At 32.2% G+C, this 18,669-nt stretch overlaps 1 protein-coding gene across 3 annotated transcripts in view; it reads left to right on the plus strand.

The window, feature by feature from the left end:
* Positions 1-18,669, plus strand: part of LOC132745951 (F-box/LRR-repeat protein 2-like) — a 62,713-nt gene that overhangs the window by 37,552 nt on the left and 6,492 nt on the right. For all 3 annotated transcript variants that reach the window (XM_060734979.1, XM_060734978.1, XM_060734977.1), the window contains 6 exons: positions 5,097-5,171; positions 9,701-9,795; positions 12,026-12,094; positions 14,132-14,227; positions 16,088-16,214; positions 16,977-17,051. In XM_060734979.1, coding sequence (XP_060590962.1) covers positions 5,097-5,171; positions 9,701-9,795; positions 12,026-12,094; positions 14,132-14,227; positions 16,088-16,214; positions 16,977-17,051 — 537 coding nt within the window. The remainder of the gene's footprint in view (positions 1-5,096; positions 5,172-9,700; positions 9,796-12,025; positions 12,095-14,131; positions 14,228-16,087; positions 16,215-16,976; positions 17,052-18,669) is intronic.

Below are 18,669 nucleotides of genomic sequence, written 5' to 3' on the forward strand. Positions count from 1 at the left end.
TAAAACATTCTCCCTTATTGTCAGAAAAAACATGCTCCCTTATTGTCAGTTAAACATTTTCCCTTATTGTCATTTAAACATTTTCCCTTATTGTCAGTAAAACATTCTCCCTTATTGTCAGTAACACATTATCCTTTATTGTCATTTAAACATTCTCCCTTATTGTCATTTAAACATTTTCCCTTATTGTCAGTAAAACATGCTCCCTTATTGTCATTTAAACATTCTCCCTTATTGTCAGTGAAACATTCTCCCTTATTGTCAGTAAAACATTCTCCCTTATTGTCAGTAAAACATTCTCCCTAATTGTCAGTAAAACATTCTCCCTTATTGTCAGTAACACATTCTACCTTATTGTCAGTGAACCATTTCCCTTTATTGTCAGTAAAACATTCTCGCTTATTGTCAGTGAAACATTCCACCTTATTGTCAGTAAAACATTCTCCCTTATTGTCAGTAAAACATTTTCGCTTATTGTCAGTGAAACATTCCACTTTATTGTCAGTAACACATTCTACCTTATTGTCAGTGAACCATTTCCCTTTATTGTCAGTAAAACATTCTCGCTTATTGTCAGTGAAACATTCCACCTTATTGTCAGTAAAACATTCTCCCTTATTGTCAGTAAAACATTCCGCCTTATTGTCAGTAAAACATTATCCCTTATTGTCAGTAAAACATTCTCCCTTATTGTCAGTAAAACATTCTCCCTTATTGTCAGTAAAACATTCTCCCTTATTGTCAGTAAAACATTCCGCCTTATTGTCAGTAAAACATTCTCCCTTACTGTCAGTAAAACATTCTCCCTTATTGTCAGTAAAACATACTCCCTTATTGTCAGTAAAACATTATCCCTTATTGTCAGTAAAACATTCTGCCTTATTGTCAGTAAAACATTCTGCCTTATTGTCAGTAAAACATTCTCCCTTATTGTCAGTAAAACATTCTCCCTTACTGTCAGTAAAACATTCTCCCTTATTGTCAGTAAAACATTCTCGCTTATTGTCAGTGAAACATTATCCCTTATTGTCAGTAAAACATTCTGCCTTATTGTCAGTAAACATTCTCCCTTATTGTCAGTAAAACATACTCCCTTATTGTCAGTAAAACATTCTCCCTTATTGTCAGTAAAACATACTCCCTTACTGTCAGTAAAACATTCTCACTTACTGTCAGTAAAACATTCTGCCTTATTGTCAGTAAACATTCTCCCTTATTGTCAGTAACACATTATCCTTTATTGTCATTTAAACATTCTCCCTTATTGTCATTTAAACATTTTCCCTTATTGTCAGTAAAACATGCTCCCTTATTGTCATTTAAACATTCTCGCTTATTGTCAGTAAAACATTCTGCCTTATTGTCAGTAAAACATTCTCCCTTATTGTCAGTAAAACATTCTCCCTAATTGTCAGAAAAACATTTCCCCTTATTGTCAGTGAAACATTCCTACAATGCCCCTTATTTTCAATAAAACATTCTCCCTTATTGTCAGTGAAACATTCTCCCTTATTGTCAGTAAAACAATCATTCTTATTGTCTTAAAAATTAATGAAATAAGTCATGTTTTAGATATAGTTAAGATGTAGTCTTGTTTCCTGGCATATTTTTTAAATAATCAGCATCTTCACTGATTTGCTTTATCTCTGCAGATATGACAGGGAGTCTGTGATTAATGAGAATGCCTGAAGTGGAATATAGTTAGGCAAATCAAAGTTAGGAATAATATTACCAAGTTAGGCAATTTCTTGATAAACGGGCTAGGAATAATATAAATTAGGCAACATCTGTAAATACATGTGTATTGCTATGACTTAAGAAAGCAAAAGTCAACACTAAATATAATGCAAGGAAATTTGTTTTGTTAATACATTGAAGAAAAAAATAGATAGCTTTATTTCATCTATGAAACATTGAGATATGACTCACCTCCATACCTAAGTAATACTTTCTAGAATAGAAGCTGTCATGTGCAATTTGTGTTAACTTACCACAAAATTAAACTTTTCTCAGTATTTAAACAGCATTTGAGACATCCATTAAAACATGGATTGATTATCCCGACTGTTTCTTATCTCTGAGACTTGCAGTTTAATAGTTGTTATTAAATCAGAAATTACAAAATAAATTTGTAGTTTTTGTATATAAAAGACATTTCTGGGTATATAGTGCAGTTATTAACATTCACAAACAAGGAAAATTAAACTTGCATTAATTTTCTTTAAACTTTGCATTATTTAAAAGCATTATGATTTTTTCACGGGGGAGAAGAGGAGGTGGGGTTTTAAGTCGCATCAACACAATATTGTTCCTATGGCAACTTTTCAGCTTTGGTGGAAGAAGACCTAAGTTGCCCCTCATTGCATTATTTCAGGCATGACAACGGGCACTTGAGTAGAACCACTGAAGCTTTCTGGATAGCTTTCTCACATTAAAGAATCCAAAGCTCATGTCGGGATTTCAACCTACAGCAGTGAGGGGCAAGTGGTTTGAAGTCAAAGACCTTTAACCACTCTAGCATGGATGTCCCTGTACAAACTGTGTGCTGAGATGATGCATTGTAATCTTTCTTTGTCTGTTTTCATAAAAAAATTCTGTAACTGACCTTGTATTGAAAGAGATAAATAAAATGAAATGTCTCTGTACAAGGAAATACCAGATACTGAGGAAAAAATGGATCAAAACGAAATAATATACCATATGGTGCAGTTTTGTCATTCTTGGGTTACTAGAATTACAGATCTAATGCCAGTCTCGTATAAATGTTGTAGACAAGTCACATTGTCACCATTCCCAGCAATGAGACATTTTATTCTGTTATGCTGCAAGTTGATTGTGCCCCGGAGGCCACAGGAATATTAGCAGTGATTACTGGATATTGTAAAAGGATTGAATGAAAATGTCTGTCTTGTAATGATGATGATCCTAGGTCATATTATTGAACTCAGAGCACAGTTTAAATTTCCTGGAAAATTGCTCAGAATTGTCTGATCTGTTATAAATTTAAAAGAATTTACGGTCATATAATTGATGGATTTAAAAAAAAAAAATTCTAAATGAGTACCAGGTGCTTGTCAAATTTTAACATTAATTAAGGACTCAGTAATCAAATTATAATATAAGCTCAAAATTATGCCCAGGTCTTTTACCCTTATATCATTTAAAATTTTTAGACCCGACTTGTCCTACTTTGAATTTGGAACAATCCACTGTTCATGTGTGGGGTTGTGATATCGAAATGCTAAAATTACTGCCAATAGGTACACTATATGGTCAAACTACGGTGTACTGTTTATTACAAAATTTTCGTGAGGGATTGAATTTCAGGAATTTTGAAAATTGAAGATTTTCATGAAATTATGTTCACTGAGTATCTTAACTTTAACAAAACAAAAGTAGAAATTTGTGAATACATGATATCTCGCCAATTATTCCAAAATGTTGATTTTGCGAAAATTTTGGCCTCATGAAAGTATCTGATTTTACAGTAGTGCACAATGACATGGCTCTATACCAGTTGATAAAGTTGGTCATTATAGTCTACTTAGCTAAAAATTCTAGACTTAGTGATAGTAAGACATCAATCACATCATGTGCACAATTATGAATTTAAAAGTGCCGATATCCTGAATCTTGAAATATGTAAACGATGGAGAGTGTTTGAGGATATCATGCAGATATTGTGATGCATATCATATTATGTAATATCCATAAACCAGTTCAATTTGCATTAAGTATAATGTAAGAAAATTTCAATTTCTTGCAAATGCGTAAGGGATATATTACGTCTCTGAAGTCTGCTGCTACATGTTGTTTGCATATTTTATCTATAATTTCCACCAGTAACCCAGAATAGGAAAATTCTTCCAAACTTTGTGAGTTTTGATGATGGTTTATCATGCAACTTTTATTTTTAGTTTCAAAAATAGTAACAAAACTAGTAAAAACAGGTTTTTATAGCATGAAAGATATACAGCATGTAATGTACACTAGACCTTGTGTTTGAAGAGACTCATTGTTACCTTTATAAGTCTACTGATGCATTGCAGACCAAGATCATCTGCACTGTTGGCAATTTATTACCAACAAAAAATCCTAAAAATGATGAACGGTTTTGTCCAGATTGAAAGATGGACACATTGGTTGAAGATATTCAGCATATCATTGGCAAGGATTCAAGAAAGCATTAAAATTTTTTAGTTCAATAGAATGTTATTCGGAATTTGGCAAATATGGAGTTTTTAATTTTCCATGTACTGTTATAGCTTCATGGAACACTACCGGTCACAAAAGATTAAGTTAAACTAGCATTTACTTCAAAGCTGTAATTAAAAAAAGTTTCTTTGAAGCCCCAGATCAGCTGGGAAAAACCCAAAATATTCTTAAATTCTGATGTAAAGGGTTATTGTTTAACTTACAGCCCCTTGATTTCTAGTTATATGGTTTTACAAAAAAAAATACTATTTTTATCCAAACTACTCTTAGTATATCTTAGACTTGTTGAAATGATTTTAAACAATATAATAACATGTAACTATGTTCTTTTGTGTAGACATTATATACCTAAATTTGTTTATGGACCTGTCTTAAGACGGAAATTAACCAATGTTAAAAGTCTGAAATTTGTCTACTGAAACATGTTTTTGTTACAAAGAAAATGTCCTCAATGACTCCTTCAGTTCATGAATACCAAGGTTAATGAACATATTATTATAACACTCTGCAGGTTTGAGGGTATGAACTTTTCTCAGGAAACAAATTTAATGTAAAATCTAAAGTCTTTGACTCAAGATAAAAAACAATGCTATTAAAATTGTCTTAAGTTAGTCCTAGAATTGGTCATATATCTTAGGACATAAAATACACTTAAGACTTTCTATGGAATGCAGCTCAGGGGCCAATGTATGGTCTCTTCAGAGTCAACCAAATTAGATGCAGCTGTTGTATGCAAGTCTTTAATTGCTAGAGGCACCAGTATATCAGTAAACTTCTTCATGAGTTTACATTGTATCATATTATCTACATAATATTTTTATAACAGAATGAAATATTTAAAAAAAGCAACAGTTATCAAGAATATTATTATTTTATTTCAGTACTGGAACCTCCTTGCCCTAGATGGTAGCAACTGGCAGAGAGTTGACCTCTTTGATTTCCAGGTTGATGTCAAGGTATGTAAGATTTGGACATCATCAGGTCAGGATAAAATTTCCGGATTAGCAATTATTTCGGTTTTACTGAGGATTAAGGCATGAACATTTTAACTTACTTATTAAGACTGGGTGGGGGTGTTAGAATTTATGCTTCCTTGCACATTTTGAATTTGTATCCTTCCTTTTAGTTAATACATGTATAAATTTATATTACTAATATGCAATTCAGAAAGATATTGTTTTTTAGTTTTTATGAATTTCCTTGTAGAAAAAAAATCAAATATTTCTAACACAGGATAAAATTTAAATCTTAGTGAAACTAGCCAATTTCTTTTCATCTTATTTATTGCAAAAGTGATTGAAGTTGATTCTGAAATATAATAAACTTTTTTTGGTCTTAATCATTTTTCCAATGTGCTAAAAAATGGATGTGCAAATAGAAATGTCTAAACATTTATTCAATAACACCAAAGTTGAGAAATTATTATTTCATTTATATTTCTTCAAACAGAATGTGTTGAATGATTTCCTAAAATGAAATAAAAAGAGAAGAATTTCAGATTTATTCTTGTTATAAAATATCTTGAGCAGTATTGAATAAAACAACGTTCATCAAGTTTTACAAAGCTTGGAGCGGTGGCAATTACTGAACCACTTCTCGACAAGACAAAATACCAGCACACAGTTATCATTCTCGGGAAATATTTGATGATAATCCCCCAGGCTTGCATTTATAAATGAAATCCTTACATTTTGTTTTATTCAATACAAAATTGTTCGTTAGAAATTCATTCAATTAATAGTAAAAAATTTTACATGTGTTTTCTGATATTAAAGCATGCTGGGAATTAAAGCATAATTTGTTGAAGAACACATACAGTAGTTCATCACATAAATGTTCATTCTACATAACTTCTTAGAACTATAAAAATTACTAGTAAAAATGATACATTTCTATTTTGTTTTTATCAATATTTGAAATAATTATGGCAAATCTGCCCATTGTAGACATATCCACTTTATGTCTACCCCCAACAAACAAACATGAATGGAAATAATTTGGTATATTTGGACAAATGAATGTTCACATTATTGCAGCATCATAAAATCCAAATGAGATTCAATCCATTCTTATTTTTAAAATTAACTTTATTGCTATCTCTTTCTCATTGGTATCTTGGCTTAATAGAAAATCAACAACAATGTACTTTAAGTTAAACGTCTGTGCACAAGATTTAAAGGTTTTGATAGGTTACACAATAAAACATGGACTTTATATAAAGCTCCAGACAGACATAGGATTACAATTAACTTTTATTTACCTCTTAAACACAGAAAAATGTATTCATTACACAATAATTATAGTATCAGGAGTATAACAAAAGGTTTCTGCCAAGACAATTTAGATCACAAATTACCTTAAAGCCAAAGCGTATTAGACGTAAATTTGACATTATTTTGACCATTCTTCCTTAATTATTAGCATTGTCACCTTTTCTTAATGTTACAATGCTGTCCCTAGGGTTGCCAAGCGATAATGAAGACATAGGCAACCAGTCTATTGATATAAGTGTATCATTTGTCAATTTTTCAGTTTGAGAACCAGTCAAGTTCTGTAGTGCTGGGACAGAGGTCAATGATTTTCATCTTGGTTTTTTTGGGGTTATTTTTGGCTTTTGGTGACTAGATTAGTCTAGAGTTATATTCCATTTGTCAATTTTAAATCTGTGTTAACTAATCAGGTTATGCAGTGGAATAGAGACAAATAAGAATCCCTAAAGAAAGCCCAACACGGCAAAATTGAAAATGTTGCAGGCTCAGTTTGATTGAGCCTGTTCATGGAAGGTACTGTCAAGTGCTAACTAATGTCCACGCCCCCTAGCACCAGCTAGAAGACTGGTCTTGTTTTGGTTTTTCATATTTCTTCACTGGCAGTTCTAGAGATAGGATTATTCCATTGGTCAATTTCAAATCTGTATTTACCAATCAGATGCTTCATTGTTTAATTGCTCTTCCATTTTTTTTGGTTTTACTAGCTTGTGCCTAGAAATGTTAATTAATGTAAGTTAAGGATAAGTTAATATTGCATAGTTTTTAAGGAGTAATGGTTGAAACTCTGCTACACAAATCAGTAAACTTTAAAAGTACTCTGTTGGCACCATGTCTATATTCACATGCTTATCCCTGTTATAATGCACGGTCATGGAGGCGTCCCAGAGATGATTTATGTCCTAGTAAAAATAAACTTGAAAGGATAGCCTGATGTGAAGATTATATTTATATACAGTTAAACTTCGTTCGCTCGAACTCGGATCGCTCGAATACCTCCCTTCGCTCGAACTCATCGCCTGGTCCCGGCGAAATTCCTATATAATATATATTGTTCTACCTCGGATCGCTCGAACACCGATCGCTCGAACTCTCGAACCTGATCTCTGGTCCCTTCGACAGAAATATAGTGAAAGTCACACCTTTTCGGTCGAACACAAAGAGACAACAAAAGCTACGGGTCGACATGTCTAAAGTGTCAGCCAGCGTCGCATGTTTTTAACACCTTGTGATCGTAATAAAGGCAATTTAAGGTTAATTGATACAAAGTAATAGGTGTTGTTACCGATTTGTTTTTTAGCTCGACTTTTCTATGAAAAGGGGAGCTATCCTACTCGCCCCGGCGTCGGCGTCGGCGTCGGCGTTGGCGTCACACCTTGGTTAAGTTTTTCGTACCACCCCACTTTATTTCAGAAGTATTACAAGTATGGCTTTGAAACTTACCATACTTGTTCACCATCATAACCTCCATCTACAGACAAGAGTACATAACTCTGTCAAGGTTTTTGACAGAATTATGGCCCTTTTTTGACTTAGAAAGTGTATTGAGCTTGGTTAAGTTTTTTGTACCACCTCACTTTATTTCAAAACCATTGGAGGTATTGCTTTGAAACTGACCATACTTGTTTACCATCACGACCTTCATCAACAGACAAGAGGACATAACTCTGTCAAGGTTTTTGACAGAATTATGCCCCTTTTTGACTTAGAAAATACATTGAATATGGGTAAAATCCACTTATTGCCTTAACCCTTTGAGATATTGCTTTGAAACTTTTAATGCTATTTCACATCATTACCCCCATCTGTACGCAAGAGAAGGTAACTCTGTCAAGGATTTGTTTTAAAAATTAAGGCCTTTTATCGACTTAGAATCTTGGTTAAGTTTTTAGTACCAGTCCACTTTTTGACTGAACTGTTTGAGATATTAATTTGAAAGTTGGAATACTTGTTTACAATCATGATTCCCAAACATGTCCAGGAGAAGGTAATTCTGTCAAAGATTTTATTTGAATTATGGCCCTTAACTGTCAATGTTTTGTATTATAGGCAAGCACTAAAAAACTTAAAAAATCTAAAAAAAATTCATTCCTATCCACTTGTTCACTTTACCATAAATTATGTCATATAAACATTGCTGTAATATTCAAGGGTATCAAACAACTAGTTATTTTTCTTTTTTTGTACTTGAAATTAAAATCAGTAGTATATGCATATTTCATATATCATATATACTGCTTCCTTGGCATAGATTTCTTGTAAAATTATGTTATTATGTCATTTACCAAGGTGTTCTGAGTGACGTAAAAATACCTTATTCTCTCAAAGTGGGTTTAATACTATTAAATTTATTTAAGGCTCAACTCAGTTTTTTTTTCTTTCTTACCAGCCCTCTTTTGACTTAAACATTTCAAACTTTGCTGCAGTGTTCAAGGGTATCACACAATTCAGTAAAATAATTCTTCACTAAATATCTTAATGCTCATGGCCATTGTTCACTTTAAAAATACAGAGATTCTTGTATTGCCTTTTACTGCAAAAACTTTTTTTATTGGCAAGCAATAAAAAAGTCGAGCGCGCTGTCTTACGGACAGCTCTTGTTATGATTATATTGTTTATTTGCCGTCTTTAGTAACAATAAAAAAAATAACTCGTGAAATAAGTCAATAAATAGATGATGTTTACCTGGACGGCTTTAATTACAGCCGTGGTGCATGTAACGTGAATTGTAACAAAGTTATCTATAGAATGATACTTTTTAGTAAATATCAAAAAATACATGCTGCTGTGAAATTTTGTTTTACTTTTTAAAATATTTTTTAATTCATTGCTTAAAATTAAATTTATCTCATAATAAACAGTTAAATATATTTGGACAATTTAGGTAAATGATTGCCCAATCGAACTCAACCAATTACAATATGCATGAATATAGATTAACACAGTGTACCGTTAATACTCATTTGAAAACACTGGGATAATTATACCTTATATTTAAAAGAAATGACGTATTCGACGAACTGATATACTAAAAAACATTTATATTGCCGTATTCATCATTCGACAGATGTAAGCTGGAAAACGTGTATGCCTATGTTCTGCGTGATAATAGTTCAACCTCGGTTAGCTCGAACTACCGATCTCTCGAACAAATTTGCACAGGCCCTCCGAGTTCGAGCGAACGAAGTTCGACTGTATTGTTATATTTTAATTTGCAGGCTCCTGTGGTAGAGAACATCTCCAAGAGATGTGGTGGTTTTCTCAAGGCTCTAAGTCTGAAAGGCTGTCAGAATATAACAGATGATGCTTTACAGTAAGTATTTTATAAGCACCACTTTTCGAAGAAAAAATATGGAGCATTTGTCATGACCCTCTTGTTGGCGTTGATTTACCTGTTTTTAATAAGCTCCACTTTTGAAGAGTAAAAGTGGAGCCATATTATGAAGACCGGTCTCATTGGCGTTGGCGTTGATCTTTTTGTTAGGGTCCATTTTCCTAGAAACTATTAAAGATATTAATTTCAAACTAAATACTAGATATACTTATTTTTTTGTCATAAAAGGATGCCATTTCAAAAGGGCAGATAATCCTAAAGACAAGGCAGATAATCCTAAAGACAATAAATGGCGAATTATAGTTTACACTTGAATGTTTAATGTAATGGCAATAAAAATATGACTTTATGTGAAGCTGCAGACAGACATTTGATTCCATTTTCAATTTTTCCTACCTCTAAGCAAAAATTGACTAATTGAACGCTAATTCGTCTATGCCTTCTTTATATAGAGCCAGAGAAGCCAGCGGCATGTCTGTCATGTCTTAACAGATTCTGTACTTGATATTTGTTGCATTATTACGATGGCTCAGTTTTAATATTTTAATATTGCAATGCTATAAGCTAACTCTGTTTACAGTCAAATCCGTGTTATATCACCTGCAAATAAAGACCTCCCTCTAAATAAAGATCAATTAATATTTGACAACATTTCATGGATTTGATGGAAAAGAGTAACCTGAAAATAGAGACCACTTGTCCTGAAAGGCCATATTTGGTCTCTCCTTTAGGTGGTCTTTGTTTACAGGTTTTACTATTATTCTAAATTCAAAGTATGACAAATCCATTACAAAAAATTGCAGCATTGTTACATCTAAAATAAAATAATTTTTCTGACATGAAATTTAAAAAAGAGATCAATATGATAATGTTAACTCTTAAATTTTGAGACCACAGTAGGTGTTCATAAAAAATAGAATGAGATGCAAAATTTGAAAGAGTAAAAAATATGGCGGCTGTCTTTTGTTTGACAGTATTATGAGACTTTTGGGAATGGCCTGAAGTTTGAAGTCAGTTGTAATTTTGTTTTGTTAGAATAAACAGGCAATTTACATAGAATGCTGAATTTTTCTTTATAAAGAGGAAAATAATGGGTTTGAAATTCAGCATCTGTGTTATGTATGAACAAAACATTAATAATTCTTAAAGGGTACAGTCAAACCTTGGAACTTAGGTCACTGAAAGGAGAGACTTAACATGGCCTTTCTAGACAAGTGGTCTTTATTTTGGGGTCACCCATTCTAATGAATCCATGAATTTTTGTAGAACAGTTGCCATTGATAACAGGGAGGTCTTTATTCACAGGGGCTTTTTAACACAGGTTGCTGTTACTGTATATTAGAGCATCTTACAAAGACTTCTGTCAGTTACATAGGGAATTTATTGTAAAACGTTTTGAAGTGAAGATTGTTGTTTGTTTGTTTGTTTCTTTGTTAATTTTTGGGTTTTACGGCACATCGACACAGTATAGGTCATATCGCGACGTTCCAGCTTTACTGGTGATGGAAGACCTCAGATGCCCTTCCGTGCATTATTTCAGGCAGAAGAGGTACCTGAGTAGAACCACCGACGTTCCATAAGCTAGCTGGATAGCTTCTTTACATGAAAGAATCCTGTCGGGATTCGAACCCACAGCGGTGAGGGGCAAGTGGTTTGAAGTCAACGACCTTAACCACTCAGCCACGAAATAATGAAACAATGTACTACTTAGTAAAATTATCTTTATTACCAATAGCATTCAAAAGGTAAGAGACTTAATTGATTTCATGATACTGTCAAACATGAGCTTATGTCCGCATTAAATCAATTCATACTAAACAGAAAATTTTTTCATGGTCTTTTCAATTAAAAAATATACTTGCTTTGATTTTCATATTATCTTAATCTTATATTAATAGCAAGACTGTATTTGATGATATGTATTAAATACTAGAAAAGTGGAGAAAAAAAATTAACAACAAATATAGGAAGAATGATTTAATTTTCTATAAATAGTTTTAAAAGTTTTCTTTACCAAATTTGCTGTTTCAAATCTTGCTTTCAAAATCTGCTTTCAAAGTCACTATTTAATTTCCTCATTTCAGTAATCAAACAGCTCAGAATTAGCCTGACATAATATAAAACCTGTCTTTAATAACCATGGATAAATAATTTGAATTTTACAAATTATCATGATATTCTACATATTTTGATTTTTGTGTATTTTTAGGAAATTTGCTGATCAATGCAAAAATATAGAGGAATTGAATCTGAATAACTGTAAAAAGCTTACAGATCTGTGAGTATATTTATATAGTTTTATGCAAGAATGTTGTATCTACCTTGTGATAATATAAAAGATACAATGATATACATGTAATACTTAGAATCATAATACAAGTCATCTTTAAGTGATTGCAGGCATGGGTCCAGGATTTACTTTTACAGAGCGGGGTTCCAACATTTAATCAATGGGTGATGCATATTCTAGAAGGGGATTTGGCATTTTACTAGTTTTCCTGAGAAGGTCATGAGTCCATGTTTTGCAATATTTTTGCTAAAACAATATAGCTGATGACCAAATCTCAAAGGGGTTTGACATACTAGTAAAATCCCAGGCATTGGGGTCATGATCCCCTAAACCCTCTCCCACTCCTTTGGATCTGTGCATTGATAGAAAAAGTTTAATGTTTATAATAATGTTTAATCATATATTCCAAAATTAACATTAGAACATTAAAGATTATCATGTACTTTTTGTCAATAATGCTTAATATTGAAGGGCAGTGAGAGAGAGTGATTTAAATAAGATTGCAACTTCCTTCACAAACAAGATTCAATGAAGAAAAGTTCATACTATTGATATAGTTTTAACTAACATGTTTGACTCTTCTGTATCATTAACCCTTGTGTTGCTACATGAGACATTGTCTACTTGACCCCTTATTATTGATCTTTGACAGTTTGATCTTGTCATTAACCTAGCATTTATTTGGTTCAAACAATTGAGAGGTCATGTGAAAATCAACTAAAATGTTGTTTCATAAGGATTACAAACCCTAATGAATCTGTTTATCGGGTAGAATCTTAAAAAATATTAATAATTATATTCACTAGGGTTCTTAATGTTAGAATGTAATACTCAAGAGGAGAAATAAGGGTTGAAACAAAGCTATATCTTTTGTCATGCAATATTACCACTTTAATATCTCGCTGGTTTTAAGGCCAAAATATAGTTCTGCTTGTTTTCTACAGCCCCAAAATAAAGAGTTAAAAAATTAAGAATTAAAAAAAAAAAACTTTTTAAAATGATTTTTTACGTACATGTATTATATTGATAAAAAAGAAGTCTTGGGTTGGCAGTTTGTATAACAGGGTAAATATGGGGACCTGAAACAGAACTTTTTTTTCCCCTAAGAACACTAAAGTTGTTATCAGGTTCGCAGAAGAATAACAGATTAAGTATGGAGACAAGAAACAGAACTATTTTTTTGGACCGGTTGGCAGTTTAGATAACAGGGTAAATATGGAAACCTGAAACAGAACTATTTTTTGTGGCCCAAGAACACTTAAGCTGTTATCAGGTTGGCAGTTTGAATAACAGGGTAAATATGGAGACCTGAAACAGAACTATTTTTTTGTAGCCCAAGAACACTTAAGCTGTTATCTGGTTGGCAGTTTGAATAACAGGGTAAATAGGGAGACGTGAAACAGAACTATTTTTTGTTGCCCAAGAACACTAAAGCTGTTATCAGGTTGTCATATTTCATGCCTGACCGATTCTATAGAAGCTTGCAAGTTTTCCTACATGATCATGTTCTTAGATAAATTCAGTTGAGAGGGAAAAAAAGTAGCAGCAATGATTTATAGTTTATTGAATGTTTTGATAAAGTTCTTGGTGTCAGACATGATTTATAGACAAATGTTTTTTATGTAATTAGTCCGGAAATAAATGTTCTAGAGCTTTTATTTGAACAGAACATCTTGTTTACACACAGAGAGTGTGCTTATTTCACAAAATAAGTGGCAATTTTGTAGTGGTGTCACATTGCAATTTTAACAATATAAACAAGCAATATTTATTGACTTTTATTTTAGTTTTTGCAAAAATAAGTTGCAATTACTTGCAGTTTCCAAGTGTATAGCAATTCTGTCATAATGGCAGTTGGGAATTTTATTTCTTGGCAACAATAAGTTTTAGCACCTAACATTATCGCTGTTGACAGCTGTTATAAACTTACCACTATTCTACCATAATTATGTAGATAAAAGGAATTATTATTGATTTTCAGAAAATGAGCGAGATTTATTTTTTTCTATTTAATTTATTTTTCAGAACATGTGAAAGTTTAGGTAGACATAGTAAAAAGCTTCAGCACCTAGATCTGAGCTCATGTCTATGTGTTACAGATAAAGCTCTAAAATTTATCAGGTAAGCATCATTTGTTATTTAGGAAATAGATATCAATTCTGAGTGCATTGTTGTAGAATAATGCACGGTTTGAGTTCAAATGCGTAGTATTATACAATAATGCGCAAATAAATCTATTTCCATTCTAACACGTCAAGAAAAAATATAATTATTATTATAATGTTGGACTTTATGTTTGGTGGTTAAATTTGTTTTCGCCTCAGAGTTTCCAATAGAAACGTTCTTTAAAGGCTGTTACAGTGGTATGAAAAAAACTGTCGTCAAATCTTCCGTGTGTAGAAACATTTTGAGAATAACGCATTTTGAAAACGTTGATAAAACTTTGTTTGTTAATTTTATTTCACTCTATAATTTTTCAAGTGAAATAAAAATTATTAAAAGTGAAATAAATGTAAAACTTAACTCGTTTGGGACATTAATATAGCGTACGTGATTTGATTGTTTTGCACGTGCTGTTTGGCGCTACATTGTGACATCACGTAAACAATACTTTAAACGTCTGTACAGCGTTAACGACTGAATAAAAGATATTGGTGTTCAGATTCATTTTCTTAGTTAGACCATTTTCTTTCATTCTAGATAGTTTTCACAACAAAATTCGACAAAAAATTGTTTTTATTTATCAGATTTTTCAAACAAAATGGCGCCCTCAATGTGAAAATACACAGGGAGATAATAAGAACGGCGAGTTCATTGTTGTAGAATAATGCACTCTTCGGGCCTTCTTTGTTTATATAGAAAAAATTCTGATAGTGTTAGAATAGTCGTTATATAAACTAAGTATAATAAACTTAGTATGTTAAACTTGGCCTTTATTTTTAAAAAGTCATAATGACTCTTGGTTTGCATATAAAAGTGTTGAAAAGTGGAGAAATATGAAAAAGGCTTAAATACAGGGATGCACTATTATATGCTGTATTGTGAAAAGATATCTGTGCAACAAATTATATTCCTAACATGACTACAAAGTGCTCAGAGGTCAGCTTTTGTGATGGCAGTGTGTCCGTGATCAGTCTCTTGTCATCAGTTGTTATCCACAGTATCTTTAACCACTAGATGAATTTTGATCAACCTTAACAGTAGGTCACAGGAGCTAAAATTAGACTTTAGAAATAAAATCTTTGAAAGTCTTCTTAGAAATTACCAAACATAGACATTATAGTCTTCTTTTGCCAAACTTAAATGTATCTCAGGTGAGCGATCCAGGGCCATCATGACCGTTTTGTTTGAAATTTATGACCATGTCTCGTACAACAGCACCAGTCGGCACCAGTACTAGTTTTTTACATGGTCCTGAGGGTCACAATCTGTTACCCATAAATAAAGAAATTATTCTTTTATAACAGTTTGACATACCATATATAGAATTATACTTTGGTAAATATTTTTATCTATATAATAATGTATACAAATAATATATAATATATAAAAAAAGAAGTTTGATTCCTTTTGTGGATCTAATATATAAAATATAAGTTTCTGGGAAATGCAGAATATAAATAGCGTTCATATTTTATACCTTAATTTCTGTTAGTGCTTTCAAATGTTGTATACATATCTTCAGACATAAAATACATATGAGCCGTGTCACGACAAAACCAACATAGTGCATTTGCGACCAGCATGGATCCAGACCAGCCTGCGCATCCGCGCAGTCTGATCTGGATCCATGCTGTTCGCTATCAGTTTCTCTACTTGTAATTGAATTGGTAAGCGAACAGCATGGATCCTGATCAGACTGCGCGGATGTGCAGGCTGGTCTGGATCCATGCTGGTCGCAAACCCATTATGTCGGTTTTGTCTTGACACGGCTCATATATTATTGTGAATATATCTGTATGAATATTATTCGTATTATAGTGATGGGTGTCATCATTTACGACATATCAATGTATCCTGGTGTAAAGACGTGACTAACGATGGTCTAGAAGCGCTGGCGCGAGGCTGTCTCAAACTCGAAGATTTTATCTGTAAAGGATGTAATCAGGTTCTTACACAATTTCCATTATTCAAAAGATATGATTTTTGTTTTGAGTGATTATGACTCATATCTGACAGAGAAGCAAGAAATTTTCAACATGCAAACAATTGATTATTACAATACAAAAAAAACAATGTTGCATTTCTAAGATAACATCATTCTCCTTCAGCATTAAAAGAACAAAAAAAACATGCTAATTTTCCCTTTGTTATTTTTTATATTTTTTAATGGCTATGTAATAAAAAATTAGTCAGGTTTTTTTTTTAAGAATGAGTCATACCTAGTGAGTAAAGTCGTACCTAGTGAGTAATAAAAGTGTTAACTCTGAAATACAAATTATACCATTTTATTGTTTAAAACTGAGCTAATCATTGTTTATTGTTTAAAAGTGAGCTCATCATTCATTTTAAACATATCATGACTTCTTTGTACTCTTAAAAATTAACCTCTAGGCTGTTTTTCCTGAATGGACTTGTCTATCATTTTTGCCAGTTGACCTGCCCGGTCTATGGACAACACCAAGTTTGTTCTCGAAATCGTGAAGTATTGGATTTGGTTGAAATTAGAAACGGCATTGCTTTCAAAATTGTGAAAGCTTGCTGATGATTGACTGTTTGAAAGGACATGAGAAGGTGCCTATTGGTGCCTGTCAGGTTATATAGAGTAGCGTTAATTAGGAGCTGATTTTAATCAGATTGAGTAATAGTTTTAAAAAAGAAGATTTCAGACATCTTAATCTTTTTTGTTTAACATTGAAATGTTTTACAGATAACAGATGTAGGTGTGGGCCACATAGCAATACATTGTAAAAACATAAGACGAATAAACTTGCACTCTTGTCAGGTAAGTGGATTTTGGACAAGGGATTCCAAAATGCAATAACATGTTAATTTTGTGTACTAGTAAATAGTAAACAAACAACAAACTTAAATGGTATGTTAAATAAACTTAAGGCCACCAATCCCCCAAATATTTTTCTCCTTTAATCTCGAAAGTCCCTAAAATGCAAGACACAGGGCCACCACTGCCCTTGAAATATTTTACTCCTTTAATCCTGAAAGTCATTAAAAATGTAATGAACAGGTCCTAGGTCAATAGCAGGGTGAGTCCATTAGCCTAAATTCAGGGGGGGGGGGAAATAGTTAACAGTTGATAAAATTAATACTACATCCTCTTGTCAATGATAAGAAATAATCATGTAACACAGACAAGATTCTTGCACTCATCAACGCTACATTTCATCTTCTATATTATCAAGACAAGTAGTCCAGACCTACGCAATTTTCCCTTTCTTTTTTTTTTTACATTTTGAATAATCCCCGCTACACTGTATTGGATTTTCTTCCTGGAAAGTTCTATCTTTTTTAACATCCTCATTGCGGCTGGGAAAATCTAATTGATCAATTTGTTGCAAGAATTTGAAATTGACTGCATCTAGTTAATGATGAATCATTTGTAACCTAATACTCATAGTTTTTTTATTCTCCTTAAATACATGTATGCACGGAAATACTTTGTAGAGATGTATTTGAGATACGAGTCTGAAGAGAAATCATAAAATAATTGATTTGAAACATTTACAGCTTTTTCCATTAAACTTTATCCTGCATATCTATTTAGAACAACTTTGACTTTCCCGATTGACCATTGCCTACAAATATTTGACTTAAGTACACAAGTACGGACATTTGCCTTAAAATTTTGAACAGTATGATGATGGACATTTGCCTACAAACTCTTTTGAAGCTATGTTGGCTTTCCGCTTGAACCTTTGCTTTCAAATTTATTTTTAATGAATTTTGCTTGCCTCTTCAACCTCTGTCTAAAGATTTATTTGGATCAATTCAAGTTTTACTCATTTACAGACAAAGATTATAGTTAAATGTCCATTAGACACAAGAAATAATCCAAGTGTCATTTCTAGATAAATTCAATATAATCTGAATCAACATTAACATTAACAAATAGCATAAATTTTTATTAAACATTTATCCTTAAACTCTAAAAAATAGATTTCACTATTCTCATTTCACTATAAAGACAATGTAGACAGTGTTAAAGTAAAATATATAGAAAGACTTGCCAGCTTTTAGATTTCTTTTTAATTTGAATATACCCATCTTTGCGTTCCCAAGTGAGGTATATTATTGTAAATATTACCATCAACATTTCTGGAAAATTCATAAAAGCTAAACGTCGGCCTCAGGAGATTAATGTAATAGTTTCCATATCACTTTGTTGTCATAGTGAATACAGAACACTTACTTACAGAAAATATTTTCTTCGCATGACTGATTCATAGTCTGTAATAAATACTTTATCTGTTAATAACGAAAAAGATATACTTCATAGATATATGCTTTTATAACTTTTTGTGAAAGTGAATACAATACGACGCCACTCGGAAAACATTTTATAGTTCATCATCACTCCATATCCTGTAGTCATTAATTTTGTGATA

This window comes from Ruditapes philippinarum, unplaced genomic scaffold, assembly GCF_026571515.1.
Source record: "Ruditapes philippinarum isolate M1 unplaced genomic scaffold, ASM2657151v2 ctg878_1_1_1_1, whole genome shotgun sequence".
In the NCBI taxonomy this organism is placed as follows: Eukaryota; Metazoa; Mollusca; class Bivalvia; order Venerida; family Veneridae; genus Ruditapes; species Ruditapes philippinarum.